A 20,932-nucleotide genomic window follows, 5' to 3' on the forward strand; every position below is an offset into this window, starting at 1 on the left:
ATTAAGAAATATGTATATATTTTGTATACTGCTTTGATATCGTTTCCAGCATAAAAGTCACGTCTCTGATTAAAGTTAAAGTTTAAGTTTTCAAGCTTCGCTTTGTGGCACTTACCATTGTTTTCCCTTGTAGCTACTTGTTTCTTGATGTTGTTGTTGTTGTTGTGAAACCGCAAGCGCAACAAATGCAGTCGCCAAATTACCGCAGCGAACAGCATTGAAAATCTTCCAAGAGAACTGAGACAAAAACGCAGCCAAAGACGCTGCGAAATCCGCAAAGACTCGACACTCAGAGGCAGCTCTTGTAAATGAATAAAAATGCAAAAAAAAAAAAAAAAAATGAAAAATAAGTAAAGCTAAAAAAAAGCTAAAAACTGTTGCCACTTAAAGCCAACTCGAAATCGGCGGCTTAGCAGCGCGGCGGCACTTTGTGTGTGTGTTTGTTTGTTGTTGTTGTTTTTTTATTCCTCAAAAAGTGCGCAAAAATTTTGTGGCCTTTTTTGCCGACACAGAAATCCAGGCAGTAGTGGGGAAGAGACAGCCCAGCAACAACAACAAAACGGGCTAACAACAAAGTGTGTGTGCGTGTGTGTGTGTGTGTGTGCGTTGTGCAACATATTTGTTGCCACACGCATTCGCATTTTCTCTGCACTCGATTTTCTCAAATTTGGGTCTGCAGATTGATATTGAAAATTGATTTTCAAGCTGTGTTGCAACACACACACATACGTGTGTCACACGGGCTGTTGCAACCAGGGCTGCAAAGCCATAAAAGTGAATAGTTGTCAGTTCGGCTTACGATTCGAACCAGCTGCCTGGCTCTAGGTGCGTTTCGTGAAACTGATTTATCTTTAATTTGCCACATTTTAATAAAATAAATCAATATTTATTTTCTTAAAGTGCAATATTTTTATGCATACAAGATGCGGTCTTTAACTAATGCCTAGTTAATATTCTTAATTTTTTGTTTTATAATAATTGATATTATTTAAAAGTCATCTAAGTTTTACTATATGAAAGACAAACAAATCGATTAAATAAATGTCTCGCTTTGAGGTTTTCATTTTGAACCAATTTGGTTTAAGTTTCGATTCGATAGTAACAAATAAATGAGAGTTTGTGCTTCGTTTCGATTTGTAACCGTTTTGCAGCCTTGCTTGCAACACACAACACCCCCACACCCGCACCCGCACCCGCCCCCGCGCAGCTGTGCCTCTTCCTTGTTAGATTTGTGCTGGGGGGGAGGGAGGAAGGGGATTGCGGCAAATGTGGCCGTTGACTGGCCTTTTGGTGGAGGGAAGTTCCTACATCATTTTGACCGCAAGCAAAATAAATCAGCGCTTGTCTGGAAGCTCAGGCTTTGGCTCTGTGGGAGAGGGAGGAGGGAATGGGAAGGGGAGGAGACAGCAGCTGAGGGCTTTGGCACTGTCGACGCTTGTCCAACGTAGTTGTTGTTGTTCTTGTTGTTGCTGTGGATGTTGCCTTTGTGTTCTGCTGTCCATCAAGTTCTTGCCGGTTCGTCCCGTTTTTTATTTATTATATGTTTTTTTTTCGCTTTTTGTTTTTTTTTGTTTTATATATGTATAAAGCCGTTGCCTTCTGCAGCAGACAAACGGACAACTCCCCCGAAGCAGCTCGGCAGACAGTGGCGTGTTTTGTATCTGCCGCTAAACATCATCAACGGGTCAACGTTGTTGTTGTTGCTGTTGTTGCAAGTTGTTGTTGTTGCAAGTTGCTGCTGCTGCTGCTGAACTTTGTGGCATTTTAGTGCCTGGCAGCGACACTTAACATGCAACTAAATGGCGCATTTGATGCGCTGCAAGCTTGATTTTTATTTATATTTTATTGAAGTGCATAATTTATGATCCTAACCAAGATGAAACCAGCTCTCAAATGGGCGTCATTGTTGCTGCTGCTGTTGTAGGTGTAATGCTGCAGCATTGTTTTAAGATTTATGCTGCGAATGCCACAGCCAATAAACACACTCGTCTCTTTATTACATTGTGTCTTGTGTGCGAGATTTATTAACGTAACTTAATAACGTTTTGTTCTCTTATATTTACCATTTCAGGTGCTGTCAGCTTTGGACATTTTACAGCCACCACACTTGGACTTCTTTCAGGAAATGTATCCTTTTTAAAACAACAAAAAAAAAACAACTAATGCAGTCTAACATATATGAAAATTTAGTTATTTTGAGGCGCTTATGAAAAACTTATCAGCTTAGTTAATTGCAGAGCTTAGCTAGCTTCAGGCGATTGTTTTTCCTATATTGTGAGACAATTGACTATTTCATTAACTCACAGAAACTAGTTAGCATAAGATTGATCTTAGAAGAAATGGTAAATATGTTTAGCTGACATATTGACTGACTCACTGATTGCTGATCAAGGTAGGAAGAATTTACAGTATGTTTGGGAAATTCCACAAACACGTGTGGAAAAGTCTTTATTACACCATTCAATCAAGTCTCAAACTAATTCTTAAAGTCTTCTAATTCATTTGTGGTGTGTTTCAGTCATTTCGGAAAATCCATTCCCTGCGAGTGTAAATGGGCTCAAAACTTTCGTGGGCTTAAATTCATTTACAATATTTGTAGGACTACATCTTCATTTGGAAAGTGTTTCACACTCCTTGCACAATCCACGCTCGATGGAAAATGGGAGTCAAAGATTGTTTGGGCGGAGTTTTAAGATTTATCCGATTTTATTCAAATTTATAAGATGTTTTATCGAATTTTGGAAACTCTAACTCTAACTGAAAGAAAAGTGGGCTTGAGACATGAAGATATAAATATTTAAATTTGCCACAGCCGAAAAAAGTTATTTCTACAATTTGAAAACGTGTTCCTTGCTGAAGTATTAGGAAATACGCAAAGAGAAGCTTTGGAACAGTACAAACACCAACAACATTGCGCATGTCAACAAAAGATTAAAGAAAAATAATTTGAATAGATTAACAAACTGTTTGAGCAAAGTCTGCTGGAATATGTGCAAGATAATTCCACATACTCACGCACTCGACTCGAAACCAACTCAGGAGCTTAACAGACTTAAAGCTTAGAAAGTAGCAGCTGTTTGGGTCACAGTTAGGCAAAATGTTGGGAGCTTTTGAGGGGGGGTGGGGGTAGGGCGACCGTGAAAATGAAAATGAAAAATCTATTTTCAGCGCATAAAAGTGGTGGCAAAAAGCGAGCGAGAAACTACTTAATTGAAAAAGTTGAAAGCAAAACAAATCGAAAAGTTTATCAAGAGCTGAGGCATCTGCCATGTGCTACGTATTGATTAGTTCCTTAACTCGAATGTACTTTAGCTATGTGATAACTGAACTGCTGCAATCGGATCTGCACAAGATCATAGTGTCGCCACAGCATCTGTCTGCCGATCACATCAAGGTGTTTCTCTATCAGATATTGCGCGGCCTGAAGTATTTGCACTCGGCACGGATACTGCATCGCGATATAAAGCCGGGCAATTTGCTGGTCAACTCGAATTGTGTGCTCAAGATATGCGACTTTGGACTGGCACGCGTCGAGGAGCCCGATCAGGCCAAGCACATGACCCAAGAGGTGGTCACACAATATTATCGGGCGCCCGAAATACTAATGGGTGCGCGCCACTATTCATCCGCGGTGGATGTCTGGTCGGTGGGCTGCATTTTTGGTGAGCTGCTCGGCCGGCGTATACTGTTCCAGGCGCAGAATCCTGTCCAGCAGCTGGAGCTAATTACCGAGCTGCTGGGCACACCCACCATGGAGGACATGCGTCACGCCTGCGAGGGCGCACGCACACACATGCTGAGGCGTGCCCCAAAGCCGCCATCCTTCTCAGTACTCTATACGCTCAGCTCGCATGCCACGCACGAGGCGGTGCATTTGCTATGCCAGATGCTTGTCTTTGATCCGGTAAGTTTAGCCAACTTGGGTGACACTCAATCTTCTTTTCTATGCAACGTACTAACCGTCCTCCCTCTTCTAACCACCCGGAACACACAGGACAAGCGCATTTCTGTGACAGATGCTCTGGCGCATCCGTATCTGGATGAGGGTCGTCTGCGCTATCATTCGTGCATGTGCAAATGCTGTTTCACTACCTCAGCCGGAATGCGTCAGTATACGGCGGACTTTGAGCCATCCGCCGGGCAGCCCTTTGATGATTTATGGGAGCGCAAGCTCACCTCTGTGCAGCAGGTGAAGGGTAAGTCGAATAATGCATAAAACTAAACTAAAACTTCGACCACGTTTAACCCTGTTTATTTTGCTATTAAATTTGTACAGAGGAAATGCATAAATTCATTGCCGAGCAGCTGCAAACGGGCCGTGTACCGCTCTGCATTAATCCGCAGAGTGCGGCCTTCAAGAGTTTCGCCAGGTGAGTTGCAATCAACCATAAAACACGTCTTGCACGTTACGTAACAGCTACAAACAAATTTTATGCCCTCGTCCCACCCACCTAATCCCTAACCCAACCACAAATCCACACTCTTTCTCTCTCTCTCTATCTCTATCTCTTTCTCTTTCTCTTTATATATATTCATTTGTTGTTGTTTCAAAAAATTCGTTGAAAATCGAATTCTTCTCTTAACTTTTTTGCGCACATTCTGTCTCTTTTTTAAGAAGACAAAGTTTTTGTTTTGTCACCGCTTCAAGTCCGAATCCGTCCAGCCCCAAACTCTGCTTACCTGACTCTCTCTCTCTGTCTCTCTCTCTCTCTCTCCAACTATCTCTAACTCTCTCTCTTTCTCTCTCTTACACTCTCTAACTCTCTCTCTCTCTCAATCTCCGATACGTTGTTGATATCTCTTATATAAAATAATATATATATTAAAACAATTTTTTAATTTTTTGTTTCTCTCTTTTTTTTTCCTATATCGTTTTTTGTGTGTGTTATTTGAACATCGATATTAATATTGAATAAAATAATTCAATTCTATTAAATTTAATTTATATATTTGCGTTGTTAAGCCAATGAGAATGAGAATATCTACTACTACTACCACTACTACCACAACTTGCACTGCTGCTCCTCCTGTCGCTGCTGCTGCTGCTGCTGCCGCTGCTGCTGCCGCTGTTACGCCGTCGACGCCGCTGTCGCTGTCGCTGTCGCTGCCGCTGCGCAGGCCAAGACCAAGTACAAGTACTAGGCGCGTACCGATAAACCGATTACCGATAAATACAATATATATATATATATATATATATATATATATAAACCAATAAAGTCAAGTCAACACAGAACCAAGAATCAAGCCAGAAGTCACAAACTAAAACTAGATACAAAACTGCCGCCAGAAAGAAAGCAAGCAGGAAAGCAAGACAAGCGAGCAAACAAAGAAAGAAAGAAAGAATCAAAGAAAGCAAGAAAGAAAGCAAGCAAAAACTCAAGCAATCGAATCGAATCGATATATATATATATCGATACACTGCAATTGTGGGGGCCTCGGCAGCAGCAACTCCCATGTGCGCGCGATCTTGAATCTTTAGGTCTGTTGATTAAGCAACTACATACTATAGCTATACATTTGCTAAAAAAAAAAAAAACATAAAACTATCATTTACAATTTTTTATATATGATTTTAATGCCTATGTTCACCATATATATATATATATATATATACACTATATATGTATAATTGTTTTTTTTTTTTTTTATACTTCTTCTGTTTGTTAATCGCAAATGTGTATAAAAACTTATTAATACTTTAAGTTTGAAACATGACTTAACTCATTATTTTCCTTACATTAATTAATTAAATGGGTTATTTGTGTACATAAATGTTTAAAATCAAACCAAAAATGGCAACTCCTAACTCGTGTCTAATGCAAAATTGTTTATAAATGTCAGAAACTGGTCGCCGAAATAATCAAAAACAAATGCAACAGCAATTGGCCCCAAAACAACAAAGTATCTAAAATGCATAAATCTCAAAAAAAAAGAAAAAAAAAGCCAACAAATAATAATACGCACCACTTTTCATGGACATTTCGAACAAAGCAAGAAAAATCCGATTGAGAACTATATTCATATAAAACCCATGCTCCCATTATATACATCCCTCACGACCCGCCCCCCTCCCACTCTAGCCCATCTATGTGTTTCCATTTTTGCAACTCATATAACATATCTACTCGCATATTGTGTACAGCATTAAATATCAATTTTATTCAATGAAACTCATTCAGCTCTACCTTTTACATAGCAAATGTGCACACACACTCACACACATACACATACATACAGAAGCACAATCACATAAATGTACAACAATAAATTGATAATATTTCGGTATTTAAACAATCATAATATCCTTGCGGTTAGCTCTTTTAAATGTTGATCTAACCTTCTAGAGGGTATTATAATTTTGTCATGAAATGTGTAACGCATCGAAAACGACATCTCCATAAAGTATATAAGTATATATCAGCCGAGTCCGTCTATACTTCTTGCTGTCCGTCCGTCTGTCTATTTCTATGCAAGCTAGTCTCGCAGTTGTAAAGCTCTTGTCTTAAAACTTTCCATAAGTCCATCTTTCAGTTTTGCAGGCTGTAGATATATCGTAACTTGCCGAATCGAACTATTATATCATATAGCTGCAATGGTAACGATCGGTCGAACAGTAAATCTTGACCAATCTTAGCAATCATACGTTTTAAGTATCAACAACGGAGCACTATAACATAGAGCTGCAAATAATTCTGTTTTCCAAGATATTTCCACGTTTACGAGCTGCAATCTTCTCACATAACTGCAAAAGGCAAAGGTCTTTATATCCCTGCTCTCACGTTTGTTTTAACAGCAGCTCACGCTGAGTGTGTACAAAGCCTAGTTCAATTACAAGTTCGTCTAACTAAACCTATCTGAACCTAGCTCACAATCAAGCTTTGTTATTTAAAACCTGCTGCAACTGCTTTCTGGCAATAGAGCATGCATATAATTCAAAATCATTCAGAGCGCTTAACAAATGTAAGCTAAAAATAAATGTATATAATAAAACTGCAAGGTTATTAAAATTTCGGCATGCCGAAGTTATAATTCCATTCTTATTTGGCACAAAAAACAAAAATAAACAAAATATAGTTTGTACAAACACTAAACAGCCCATCCACACAAGCCCAGTCCCGTTTAGGCCCAGAATCAAGCTATGTATATCATGAATTTGGCCAAAACATTTGCAACCACATTCAATATAAGTAGAAGCCACATAGCATTAAACCCTTAAACACTGCCAGCAACAACAAACAGCAAAATTCAAATTGAAAATCCGATTTAGACATATATATATAATGCTATATATCACAAATATATTTCAGTGCAGTTGAGCAGCAGTGACAATGGTCAAAAAGAAAGTAGTTTGAAAAGCAACCAAAAAAAAACAAAAAATAAAATAAAATAAAAATATATATCTATAAATATGCCGCTTGAACAACTTTCACTTCGAGTCCAGAATTAATCAAATAAAACTTAGAATTCCTAATATTATAAATTGTACTTAGTTTGTTTTGTTTGTTGTCTTGAGTTTTCATGTATTTCATTTTTTGTTGTGGGCTCTCAACACACCTTTTGTTTATATTTATTTTCATCATTTTTTGTTTTGTGTGTATTTAGTTTGCCTTTTCGTTTATTCAATTTGGTTTTTGTGCTTAACTGTGGCTTAAATATAACTCTTATGTTGTATGTTAGTAAATAGTTGTTGCATGTGCGTCTCTTTGGCGCTCTTACTCTATGTCTCTATATCTCTCTTTCTCGCTCTCTCTCTCTCTCTCACTCTATCTCTCTGTATCTAAATGTTAAGTATGCTTTGCATTAAGCCAGGCAACTAATTAATATTTTGGTTTATTCTCTCACCGAACAGCTCGACTGTGGCGCATCCCTCGGAGCTGCCGCCTTCGCCGCATCAATGGGAATGACGGCAAAATGAGGCGATTGCTGCCTAAAATATGAAAAGCAACACTCAAACAACAGCAAACACTTGAGCAACACACACACACACACACACACACACAACAATATAATACTATTTAGCTGCATATAAGCTACGGACAAGGGGCCTAGGCGCAGCGCCCCGCTGTAAACAACAAGCCCCCTCCTCCCCCTCGAACGCCATCGGACAGCGGCAGATGATTGGATGAAACAAGGTTTAAATCGAAGGCGCCAAAACACTTTTAAGCGCTGTTTGTTTAAAAGTTCAAGCATTCCACCACCGAAATCAACTAAGGAAAAAACACAACAACAACAACAACAACAATAAAAACTTAAAGCTAAAACTACAAATAGGCTTAAATGAAAACAAGCTACAAGAAAAAAAAAACACACATACAAAAATGTAACGTAACTCAACTGAAACTAGTCTAAAAAAAAAAAGAGAAGAGAAGAAAGTTAAGAAAAGTTAGGCAGCGGCACAAAAACAAAACAAACACAAAACAAAACAAGCAAATTCGAAGAAAATTATTATAAACATAAAAACAAAAAATGACGCAAATAATGCGTAGACAACACAAATTTGAGCAACAAAAATAATTTGTTGTGCTTGACAAAATTGGTAGAAAAACAAAAAAACAAACAAAGCAAATTTTTGGTCTAAACAAAATGTTTTATTTTAAGCGCTTTGCAAATCTATGTAAATTAATTAGCAATTAGTCCAAAACAAAACTACACACACACACACACACACACGCACGCACGCATAGACGTCGTAATAAACAAAAAGTAATATATTAATAATATTATATTTAAACACACACACACACACAGACAAGAACAAATTTGTTTGCCAAATTTACCTCACACTCACACACATTGAATTAATTCGTTTTTTAACTGTGTATAGCTAAAACTATGGAACTCTATGTGTAGCAACAACAAAAACATACAAAAAGAAGAAGAAGAAGAAGAAGAAACTAAGATTAACTATAAATAATTACAATTTTCTAAACTAACAGAAAAAAAATACAACAATTTATTTCACACTTATTGCGCTTCAATTTTGAAACTGGTTTCTAACTATATGTAGAATGGCTCTATAAATGCCGCACACAGTTCTATGCCCACATATATATATATATATATGTATATTGAAAACAATATATATATATATATATATATATATATGTGTGTGTGTATTTATAAATTAAATGTGTGTTTGTTTATGTACATCTGTGTGTCTGTATGTCATATAGGAAAAATACAACAACAACAAACAAAAAAACAAGCAAAAAAGCACGCAAAACTTTCGAAATTAGTTGAGAAAAAAGAAAAAAAAAAAAAAAAACAATTAAAAAATATATATATATTTTAACAGTGGACTGATTCAATTGCATAACTCAAACAATTATGCAAATAAACAATTTAAGTTTTTGTATTAATTCTAATGCTAATGCTTAGTTAAACACAATTTATGATTATTTGTAATTTTATGCTAATTATTAATACGTTTTGCTGCAGCAGGCAAATCATGTTTAGTTTGTAGCGCACGCATTTCAACTATGTATGTATATGTATATGTATGTATATGTATATGTATATGTATGTATATACTATGTAGTTTGCAAATGTTAGTTAAAAGCAAAACCAACAAGTGGACGACACACTGCCCCCCAGTGAATGTGCACAGGCGCTCAGAAGTTGCAGCAGCAGCAACAGCACAAACACAAACACAAACACAGCACATGCCACAGTACGACAGGCAGCACTCGATAAGGCGAACCACTACATGTAGCCAGACTCTCTCTCTTCGTCTCTCTCTCACTCTGTGTGTGTTTGTGTGTGTGTGTATGTGTGTGCCTGGCTGTCTAGCAACGCGATTTGAACGTCTTGCTAATTCAAGTTAGTTTATATTCTTAATTAGTTTAACTGTAATATAGTTTAATTTCCTTCTTTAAGCCCATACTCCCCTCTCCCCGCCAACCCCATGTACCCTCTCTAAAGTCCATTTTCAACACAATTTTTGTATTCTTTTTAAGTAGCAACAAATGCTCATGCCAACTAAATGCTATAGCTAAAGGAACGCCAGTTCTGCATAGATCTATTAGTATCTCTAGACCCCACATATATATATATATATATTTAACTGAATGTATGTTTAAGACTGAGTTCTCTCATTTCCTTACAAAAGAGATGGTTGACAAGCGCGCCTATATGCAATATATATAAATGTCAGAAATGTTTTAGGATAGCACGCGCAATGTAGAAAGCCAAATGTTTGAAGAATTGCAAAATTTTGAACGCTTGAATTATTGTATTTAAATGTAGCCAACTATATATGAATAATATTTATATATACATACATATATATACATATATCCAATGCATGTGTGTAGTTGTGTATTCGTAATATTTCAAAAGTCTTTTCGATAAAACGTTAAAATTCTCGAAATTGTAGGCGCCCAATTACTTCGACTCTTAACTGTGCTGCTTTCTTATGTATGTAGTTTTTAATCACACTCACATATATATAAATATATATATATTTCTATATACACACACATATATAATCAATTTATATATATATATATATGCGTTAATTTAGCGTACGCTTAAAGACGACATTAAAGAATGGATGGAAAACAAATATGAATTCAAACTTTCACGGAGATCTCAAAACGAAAAACAAAACACATGATGAAAAGCGAAAAGGAAATCGTTGGTGAAAACTACAAATGTAACGGTTCGCCCCACAAACAGACGATTTTCCTTTTCTATTTTCCCACATAGCCGCTACTTTTGTTTATAAATAACCATTTTTTCTTATATATACATATACATATATATATATATATATATATATATAGACTACAGTCTTTGGTCACACAAACACACACACACAGACACTCGAATGCTAAGGCTAAAACACACACACACAACATACACAGACACAGACACATTGAATATAAATATATACTTTTAGTTTATTAATTGTAATCTGTAACTATAATAATATAAATAAAGAAAAACGAATACAATGCAAAATTATCATTATAAATTAGATACTAAGCACATTTTACATACATACATGCATGCATGCATGCACACACATACATGCAAGCAAGCATGCATGCATGCACACACTTACACATGCATAGAAGCATATTTGATGTAATTCATAAATTTCGTTTTGACTTTATGTAAGCACCATGTACATAACATTAACACCCCACCAATACTTATACATACATACATACGTATATGTATATATGTGCTAATCCAAGTAATTTGTAAGCCGTAACTAGTTTTGTTTTAGCTAAAGCAGCAACAAATATGACTATACACATATATATATAAAATAGATCAGATTCTATTCTGAATCCTGATGGACATGTACATTTTTGCACAACTTTCAATTGCTATCAAAAGAAGAAGAAGAAGAAGAAGAAGAAGAAGAACATAAATCCTTTACAAAATCGAAATATAAACGTAACTATAATGGATTCATAAGGTTAAATGTGTGTTTGAGCCAATTTGTCTATAAATTTTGCGGCGCTTATGTTTCAATAAGAGAGCAAAGCATATGTGTAATTGTTAGTTAAGTTAAGTAAATACTAAAAGCAACTGCATTAGTATTCGATCTAAAGCCAATTGTGGAGCAGTACTAAATAGTTATATGTGCTAATTATATACAGTAGAACCTACGTATAAACTACAGTAATATACGAGACTACGTTTTTTTTCTCATAATGGCTGCAGAGTGAAATAAAGAAAATTGTGTAAACCTGTTTGTATACAAAAAAAAAAAAGAAACGTAGCAACTCTTTTTGTTTTATTACTTGATTTACTTTTTCAACTTACCTTGTGGCACACCTGTGCCGTACCGTCTAGTAGATCGCAAACCCAATGCATTTGCAATTAGAATTTATAGCTATAAATACGTGTATGCATTTTTTTTCGCAAGAATAAACCAAACCTAGCACTATATGCGATACATATATATATATACAAATATACCATGTGTATGTATGGACAATATATGCAAGATTAACTGAAAAGAAAACACTTTCAACACTCGTCAGATATATTCAAGTACAGGTAACTATTAATTAACATTTTTTGCTACATTTCCTTTTAGCGTAAAGAAGGGAAACTTTGCAGAAACCAATTTATTATAAAGCATTTTTGAGCGGTTCGTGAGGCTGCTGTTAAATATCTCTCATAGCTAATACAAATGCAAAACTCCAAATTTATGAACAACAAGAATATTTGTGCCAGTAAGTAAACAAAATGAAAATAAAAATTAAATTAACAACTTTTTGGCAAGCATTAACGAAAATAAAATGATAATGTTTTCTTAACAGAAAAAAAAAATTGCGCTCAGGTTATAAAGAAAGAAAAACAAATGAAAAAAAAAAACATGTAAAGAAAAGTTTATAAAATGTAAAACACTTAAACACAAAAAAAAAAAAACGCAAAAATAACTAATTAATTATTGCATACAAAATACATAAATGTACGTTTAACATGTTTAACAAAAGGCTGTTTGTAGAAATTGTGACACAGTTTTTTAACCCAAAAAAAAATATATATATATATAAAATATTCGATGCATTAACAAATTTTTGATGTAAATGTGAGTAGAAAACATGCCTAAAACTTAGCCAACCCCCTACCCCCATTCCATTTAAAGATTCGGATTATGAATGTACTCGTAGTTGCTTAGCCCCCAATTTGTAGCGGGTTCCAGGATGGAAACTGCGCAGAAAATGAAAATTGTGTAAATAAATGAAATGCAGAAATTACAATTAAACGATATAATATCCATGGTGGTGTGGCATATAAATAATATATACTTATATATAAAGAGAGAAAACTTTGTGATTGCTTCTCAAAGATGACATTCGAGTCAAGTGTCGCATGTCGCATGCCGCATGTCGAATACCGCATGTCGCATGCCGAATGTCGCATGTGTGTGTAACTTTTCCTATGCATAGCCCAAAAATAAGTAGCAACATGTAAAAAGCACACGAGCAACTAACAAATCTACCCGTCGTACTTTATATTTACCTATAGAGAAACAGCTACCCCCTCCCCCTCCCCATTTACCTAAAAAACAAAGAAAATAACTTCCCGATAATTATGTAGGACACAAAACAATGTACGAGTAGTTAACAATGGCATAAACAATATTTACAGTCAGGCTTATTCATTATTCTAACGATAAACTATATGGGAAATTCGATAAATGTTGTAAAAATGAATATATATATATATATATATATATATAACACACAACTCTATAAATGTATATGTGAAAATGCACATTTTGGGAGGCAAAAAAGAAAATAATATATCTAGTAGAGCAGCTCTCGTCGAAAAACAAAAAGAAATATTGCACGCGTTAGAGCAAAATGTCCTTAAAACTTTCGGATTCGATAGGATCAAACTGATCGTTAGATTTAAGCAAGCATTGTTTAACACCTGTATATATGTAATTATGATAACTATTCAAGCAAGCATAACCATTAAATACACTAACTAAATTCGTCGTATAGTTATGCGCCAGACGCAGCCACAATTGTACATTAGCATATTAAAGGCGAGCAAATACTCTTCAAGAATAACATACTTAACATAATTCCATAATACACACTTAACACCCCCCCGGACCCTCACCCCACTAGACTTACTAATATTATAACGTACAACTGAAAACAAATAACGAAAATAACAAAAATCCAAAACAAAAAAACAACCAAGAAAAACAGTAAAAATTGCTTTCAAACTAAATAAAGTTCTCTGGAATTACAATGCAAAACAAAAAATACGAAAACGAAGCTTTCAATTTTTCTTTCTTAATGGAAACACTTTTTAGCAAGTTGTCTAAATATTTATAATGAAATGTTAATATTTTAATTTAATTAAGTTTGTTTAAGCATTTAAATCGTTAAGGCTTGGCTAAAAGAAATTCGAGCTTGCCTTTCTGCACTCGTAAGACTCTTTAGATTTGCTGATTTTGTTCAAAACTCGGAATTACAAATTTTTTTGTTGTCGTTTTGTTTTGTGTTTTCGATAGTCCTGGTCCGTTCGAGTTAAATGAGGCATGCCACTCGAAAATCGGACTTATAATACCCGAGATATTTCCATTTTAATATTTTTCAAAAACTGTATATGTTCATATCTCGGCTAAATGAAGTCCGATTTGGGTGAGATTCGCCTTTCTGTACACGCGAGAATCTATAGAATAGATTGGAATAACAAATTCTTGATTTCAGAAACGATACGATTTTCGACCCAATTCTGATGTGTCACTCCTTGCCATTTTTGTCGATTTTGGTCAAAACTAAGAATTGAAATACTGGAATTACAATTGATGGTCCTGGCTCTGGCGAGTTTAATAAGAGGTATTCCAATCGATAATCGCACTTAAATTACTCGATAGATTTCAATTTTACAAATTTCCAAGAACTCGAATCTCGTTAAAAAGTTAGAATAAAAGTTAGAATTTTTGGATGGCTCTCGAAATGTATCCCTTTTGAAAATCGTACTTCAAGTCCTGGAGATGTTCCAATTACAAGTTTTTTTTTATAAAATGTAATGACCATAACTCAGCTTAATGAAGTCCGATCTTGAATAGAAACGAAACCCGTTTTTTTTCCTTGTCGCACTCTAAGCCTACTTCTTTTATTTTTTAGGAATATGCGTACGGCTGTTTTCCTCCGTCTCTTAATGGAAATGTATTAAAATCTTGGTAAGTACATATTCTACATAAATATTTCAATATAGAATATATAAAATCTAAGAGTGCCAAATCAAATTCGGGGGCACGTTAGAGCACTGCTTGCGTGTGCGAGTATTACAATGTTATTAACAGCGGGGTGTAAGCAACAGCTGTTAGCAACTTTTTGTATACAAATAACAGGCACTGCTTGCGTATAAAGCAGTGTAGTAGTAGCATAGTGTTGCTAGTTGTAAACAGATGGCGCCACAGCATGTGAAGACTGCTTAAAAATAGATAAATTATTTTAAGAAAGTAGAAATAACAAATTCAGTTCTTGGCTTAAAAGCTCTCATATATTCAGTGCTTAAACTATGTTTTCCTTTTATGAGAATTCAAGTTTTTTTTTTCTTTATGGCTACAAATATAAATTGTACACCCGGTCTCATTCGAGCGGGCTCTTAAAAATTTGCATCTTAATAATTTAGGGTCTGCACCAGCGCGGCGGTGCATTAAAAATATATATATGTATGTATGTTACGTTTTGCATCAGTCTTCGACAACAAATATATAAAATTGTTTTATAAAATTGCCCTCGGGGTAACTTATAAGGAAACTCTAAAATGATAAAAGATAACTTGTGCTAGCTGTGCCACGTGCTACTCCTTCTTGCCGTAATGGCTGTAGCTCTCCTCCACAAAGATCTGTATGGAACGCTTGACGTGCTGTTTGTGCGGTTCGGGCAGCTGCTCCAGTTTGGGCAATATCTTCATGAGAAACCGAAAGTCGGGCGACAGATTTATGTTGGTCTCCGTCTCCGGCGGCGGCGGCGACTCCTTGACTGGCTCCACGGGCACAATGGACACGCTGGCAGGCAATGTAATGCCGGGCGAGCCTTCCAGCTTGACAAAGTTCGTGGGATTCTTTTTGGGCGGAAGCGTTATGTGCGGCTTCTGAATGGTTGGAAGCACTGGTTTCACTGGAAGCGGCTCCTGCTTGACCGCCTGATGCTTGGTCAGGGGGTGCTTGACCTTCGCCTGTGCCTGCTGCTCCTTGCCCTGTATGCAGCTGAGAATCTCCGGCAGGAATTTCTCCAAATGCTGTGTGAGATTCGCTTGTGGTTTGTCCGTAACAATCATTAGTTTCTTGGCAGCCGTATCCTTCTCCTGCTCCACGACCACAAACATTTTACGCTTCTGCCCGCTGGCCAGGTTGCTGCCATTCTTTTCATCCGCCTTCTCCGTTATCAAATACAGCTTGCGCTTCTTGGCCAGCCCATTCGTTGCTTTGCCTGTGCCGTGCTGGGCGTGTGCATTCACCAAAGCGGACAGCGGCATGCTGGCCTCATAGTCGGAGCTGATGGACTGCACATCGCTGGAGACGGACGAGGATGAGCATATCGAGTGGGAGCGCTGCGGTACGGGTGTTATCGTGGTCACCGACTGCTCCTGCGTGCCCTGCTTCAGTGCATGCCCGTTCCCACTGGAGCTCTACAGAAAAAAAAAAACAAATATGTATCGTTAACGATTGTTGGTTAAACATGCGACAAATGCACTCACATCGACCAGCTCAATTGTTGTGCTGTCTGCCATGGGCTTAGCAGATGCTGTCCCTGTTGTTGCTGCTGTTACTGCTGCTGTTATTGCTTCTGTTGTTGTTGTTGTTATCGCTTCTGTTGTTATTTTGCTTGGCTTGGATATACGCAGCGGCGTCGTCTTGATGCGCGTCTTGGCCATTGCCTTGCGCTGGCTGAAGTGCCTGAAGCAGATGCGCAGCTTTTTCAGTCCGCCAAGTTCCTCCACCAGTTGGTCGCTCACTCCAAAGTGCCTCAGCCAATAGTTGCAGCTGCAGGAATTACAATTGTTGATTGTTCGTTCAGTGCACGCTCGCAATGGGCAAGTTGCAAGTTGTTTGCATGTGTGTATGCCTGTATGTGTGTGTGTGTGTGTGTGTGTGTGTGTGTGCGTGTGTTGTGTTTGTGTTTGTGTTAGTGGTTATGCTGGCAGCATGATTCTCTCTTTAGTCAAAATGCAAGCTCAGCTTGGGTCAACAACGCAATTTGTGCACCAATTGCAAAAGTTCTGAATGCGAAAGCTTTCGACACTTAACTAACTTTTTTTTTTGTTTTGTTTTTGTATAGCAAACTTTTTTTCTATGGAATTTACCCGCAATACGATACTTAAGCGCTGCTCAAGCGTTGCGATCGCCTCGGAAGTTCTTTGTTTACTGTAAAGAACTGCATTGAAGTTTCGTTCTTTTGGCGGTGCTTTTCCTGTGCAGCTTTAAAATTAGATCCCATCTCGCTCTCTCGCACGCACACACACGTGAAGTTTGCACAAGCTAATGAAAAGTTCTGCCATGGCTGCCAAAAGTTGTCGCTGAAAAAGCGCTTTTTATGCTCATTGCACTGTTACTCTTTGTGCGCCTGTGTATGTATGTGTGCCTGTGTATATACATACATACATACATTTTTTGCATGTGTGGTGCTTTCGCCGCGCTCTCGCTCTCGGGGAGCGGAAGTTTGTTGTGCGTCTTGTGCCGGCGTTCAACTGCTGCTTCTACTTGCCATCGCCGCAACCGCCACCGCCGCCCACCCCGCAGGCAAGAACAACACAAAGACAATGTAAATGGTAGGCAGAGCTGCCAACTGCCGTTTTGAAAGAGTAGCTAAATGTTGAAAAAAGCTAAAAATAGCTGAATTAGCTTTAAAGTCTTGCTCTCGTATCTGACTTTAAAATGCCAAAAAATAGTTTAATCAGCTACGAATGGTTACTGCTTTCGACTGAAAAACAGCTACAATTAGCTAAAAAAAAGCTGAATCTGCACCCGAGGGCGATCGTTAGAAAATTGAGCGTTCGCATAGTATAATTTGCTGTTACAAGGGTATTTACATTTTGGCTTGCCGAAGAAAGCTGTTCTTTATTGTTTTTAAATCTAGGTATAAAAAACTTATTTTTCTTATACTGGATACTTGTTAGGAACTAAATACATTACATTTTTAATTAATGTACAGTCAGAAAAACTAAATAAACATCTATATAGCAAAATTAAGATACACTGAGTCTCTTAAGAACTGTAAACTCTATTTAATCTGAATCATTCTATATCAAATTGTTTTGCTCCTTTTTGATTTAAACTCATTTTAGCTAATATTTCGTTGCCTCTTAATTGCATTATTTTTTGTTTTAAAGTTCTATTTTCCCTTTTTAGTTCATAGATTCTTAGCTTTCTTACCTCGGCTGTATTTCTAAATAATAAATATTGGTTTTTATAGATTTTAAGCATTGTTGACTTTTTGGGACATTGGCGGCAAGGTTCAGCTTCTTTCTTTCTTTTTCGTGGTGAAAATTTTACAATATTTGAAGGATTTTCATCAGTAGTACAATTAATACCAGGGGACAAATTGCGATCTGGTATTGATCCCGGTTTTAGAAATCGTATTCCAATTTTATCCGGCGAAAAATGATAATGGCACAGAAAAAGGGAAGATGCTTTTGCCAGAAAATCGTCGCTGAAGTTGCATATTTGAGCCCATTGCTTGAAAATGGCTGGATCCTTGTCTGGAAACTTGAATAATTTGATTGTTGGATAGTCGCGCCTAGATTTTTGGCAGTGCGGAAGGCTGCACCTACTTCCACTTATTTGACTTCTATTTTTTTTCCGCCAAAGCAAAAATAAATTGAATGGAAAAGACAATTATATTAATTTAAAATCAATATAAATAATAAAATGTAAAATTGTCATTGAAGTCAGTAATCGTAGGCTATCGACTTTAGTTTTTGCTCGGATAGAGGCTTGCATGCTTTTTTGGCACACAGGGTTGCATGCGTATATTGGTATTCTCTTGAATAACAAGATTTGTTGTGTACCAATTGGGATGGGCCTTTACTTTTTAATTTATTCGTATTCAATTGCTCTACCTAATGTTTATGTTTAAACTATAACAATTTATAATATTTGCCCCTTTACTACTTTTAATGTAAATATGTTGTACATGTACTTTTTACTACTTGCAGATTGCCATCTCACATTTCACATCCACTCTAAACTCCAAGCTGATGGCAACATTTCCAACTGTTTTTGCAGCAAAAACTTCACGGCCAACAGAGCGCGCCATGTACGCATTACAAGAGAGCGAGAGAGCGACAGCGAGAGAGTTATAAATAAACCGATGGGGAATATGTATTTCTATGCGTACCTATATATTATTTGTGTGTGTGTGTGTGTGTGTGGGACGCAGCTTCTTATGTTGTCGCTGTTTCCCTCACACCCACAATGTGCATAATTGCAACTGAGACGCATACATTCATACTTGTTGTTTTTGCCATGGCATTGAAATTTTTCTATGAAGTTGATGCGGGCGCAGAAAGTTCATCAACCTTTGACTTGGCGGCTAAGCGATGCCTAAGCAGAAAAGCTCATTCTCAGATTGGTAAGTGTGTCTGGAATATTATTTTGTATACTTGCATGACATACATACACACATACATATAAACATGCACACTTATGCTAAAGAGAATTTCTGATGCGCAACAAGCTTTGATGCAAGCCTGAGCCGCCCATAAACTGGTTTTTAATGTAGATCAGCAAAAGATAGTGAAGCAAATAAATTTGGGCGTAAGCACTTACCGACTCGTATCGTGCACTGGAAAGCGTCGCAGCTCCGCTGGGCTCGCCTCGCAGCCCATTAGACATATCCTCGAGCTGGCATTGGCTGCCTGTTCTGAATCAGCAGTCGGTATGTTTGCGCGGGGATGCAGGGACATGGCCTTGCAAATGCGTAGAGTGCTCATTGTGTTGGTTCACAGGGGTTACGAAATCTTAAAAATATTAATTTAAAAGTACCGATTACAATGTGTAGACTGTGTATTTACACATCTACTTAGCTTGGGCATTAATAATCAAGCACAAAGCAGAGTGGAAAGAGAAAGACGACACGAAACGAAATAAAAGTTAAAAGCTTTTGCGCTCTCTCGTGCAGCTTTCGGCAGTAATACGCTGCTGCAGTTTCATCTTTTTTCTTTCAAATAAGCAAAAGCTTTTTTGGCCCACTGAGCAGCCATATAGAAAGCTCTAACAGAACAGCGCTTACGCCGTTGCCCGCGCCGCCGAAAGTTGTCTGCCGCCTTCCTCCAATGCTGCTGATGTTGCAGAAGTGGTCAAGTTGCCTTTCCACTCACTCACACACAATATTCATTGTCAAATCACACAGAACTTAAGTGTAACTTTGTGTTATCTATGCTGTACGTACCTTGTGTTCTTCGGAAAGCTAACGCCTTGAGTTGAATAACCTTCCTGCACGCCACAGTCGCAACACGTTGTTAGCGTGGCGTGCTTTTCGCCTGGCGCAATTATCGGTACTCTTTATGTTCCGTTTTCTCGAATTCTTCTTAAAAGCTTCCAATCGGCCGGCAGGCGTTTATTTCAATTGTGTTTTCTGGCTGCGAACGTAGTTTCTCGGTTTCAGTTCGCCTTTCAGCTAGCTCTGCTTGATTGAGTGTACGTTCTGTCCAAGCTACGTCATGGTATCTCAAAGACTGCCAAAAGTTTCGCCTGCGTCATTTCAAGTATAATGTAAAACGTACTGAAAGCTGTCGTCTGGCGCTTTTGTTGCTCTTTGAAAGCTATTGGGCTCGTTGTTGAGTTCGTAAGCTTGGTTTCTGAGCGCGTTGGCATAACAGCTTTCTCTGAGAGTGTCATGTCGAGGGTGGCCTACGAGGTAGAGCTTTTATTGTGGTACGAGATCATGTGTACTTCGTTTGCTATAAAAGCTATGCTCAATTTTCGATAAAAAGGCTCGCAGAGCTTTTAAAAGCTGCTCGCCGGCTGGCAAATAAGAGACTATTTACAATGTAGAATTGCTCTGATAAATACACACGATATCTTGCCATATTACGAGAATCTGTTAATTATAATATCCTGAAAGCACGTTTTATTTACTATTTAAAACCCAATCAAGCGCATCGACATTTTTCTTACCAGAAAGATGTCAATTAAAATTGATTAAACAGTTTTTGCCAAGCAGCAGTCGCATGTCAATTTTTATGACCAGCCTCAATGTTTCACGCCTTGTGACTGTTAAACAAATTTAATTGTAGAGGCTTTTTTATAGATTCCCATTTTACGCAAAATAATATTGTCGTAAATTGTGCTATTAACAAAAAATTGGCATTCGAACTGACTTATTCTCAGTTTTAAGCGACTGGTTGCATTTTACAATCCTGCTGTATCCTGTAGCCATGCCAATGGATATAAATACACCAATACCCAAATAACGTATATTCTACACAA

General features: G+C 37.3%; 2 protein-coding genes across 4 annotated transcripts in view; one reads left to right on the forward strand and one right to left on the reverse strand.

The window, feature by feature from the left end:
* Positions 1-10,965, forward strand: part of nmo (serine/threonine-protein kinase nemo) — an 88,416-nt gene extending 77,451 nt beyond the window's left edge. The window contains exons 4-9 of one of the 2 annotated variants that reach the window (XR_011416416.1): positions 2,072-2,127; positions 3,313-3,904; positions 3,995-4,196; positions 4,277-4,370; positions 4,964-5,482; positions 7,853-10,965. Coding sequence is in view for 1 of the 2 variants with exons in the window: in XM_002048275.4 (XP_002048311.3) it covers positions 2,072-2,127; positions 3,313-3,904; positions 3,995-4,196; positions 4,277-4,370; positions 7,853-7,907 (999 nt within the window). In the remaining variant the exon portion in view is untranslated. The remainder of the gene's footprint in view (positions 1-2,071; positions 2,128-3,312; positions 3,905-3,994; positions 4,197-4,276; positions 4,371-4,963; positions 5,483-7,852) is intronic. The other variant, XM_002048275.4, reaches the window with a different exon arrangement.
* Positions 10,966-14,975: 4,010 nt separating this feature from the next.
* Positions 14,976-20,177, reverse strand: bip1. 2 transcript variants are annotated; one of them, XM_002048276.4, is made up of 4 exons: positions 19,893-20,177; positions 19,271-19,461; positions 16,201-16,486; positions 14,976-16,131 (listed from the first exon to the last, which is right to left on the reverse strand). In XM_002048276.4, the coding sequence occupies exons 2-4, from the start codon at positions 19,432-19,434 to the stop codon at positions 15,301-15,303; spliced, it is 1,281 nt and encodes a 426-aa protein (XP_002048312.3). In that variant the 5' UTR covers positions 19,435-19,461; positions 19,893-20,177; the 3' UTR covers positions 14,976-15,300. The 2 variants fall into 2 exon arrangements, with proteins under 2 accessions (XP_002048312.3, XP_032290815.1); XM_032434924.2 differs by lacking the exons at positions 19,271-19,461; positions 19,893-20,177 and adding an exon at positions 16,807-16,959.
* Positions 20,178-20,932: the final 755 nt, after the last annotated feature.

The sequence above is a fragment of the Drosophila virilis genome, chromosome 3 (assembly GCF_030788295.1).
Source record: "Drosophila virilis strain 15010-1051.87 chromosome 3, Dvir_AGI_RSII-ME, whole genome shotgun sequence".
NCBI lineage: Eukaryota > Metazoa > Arthropoda > Insecta > Diptera > Drosophilidae > Drosophila > Drosophila virilis.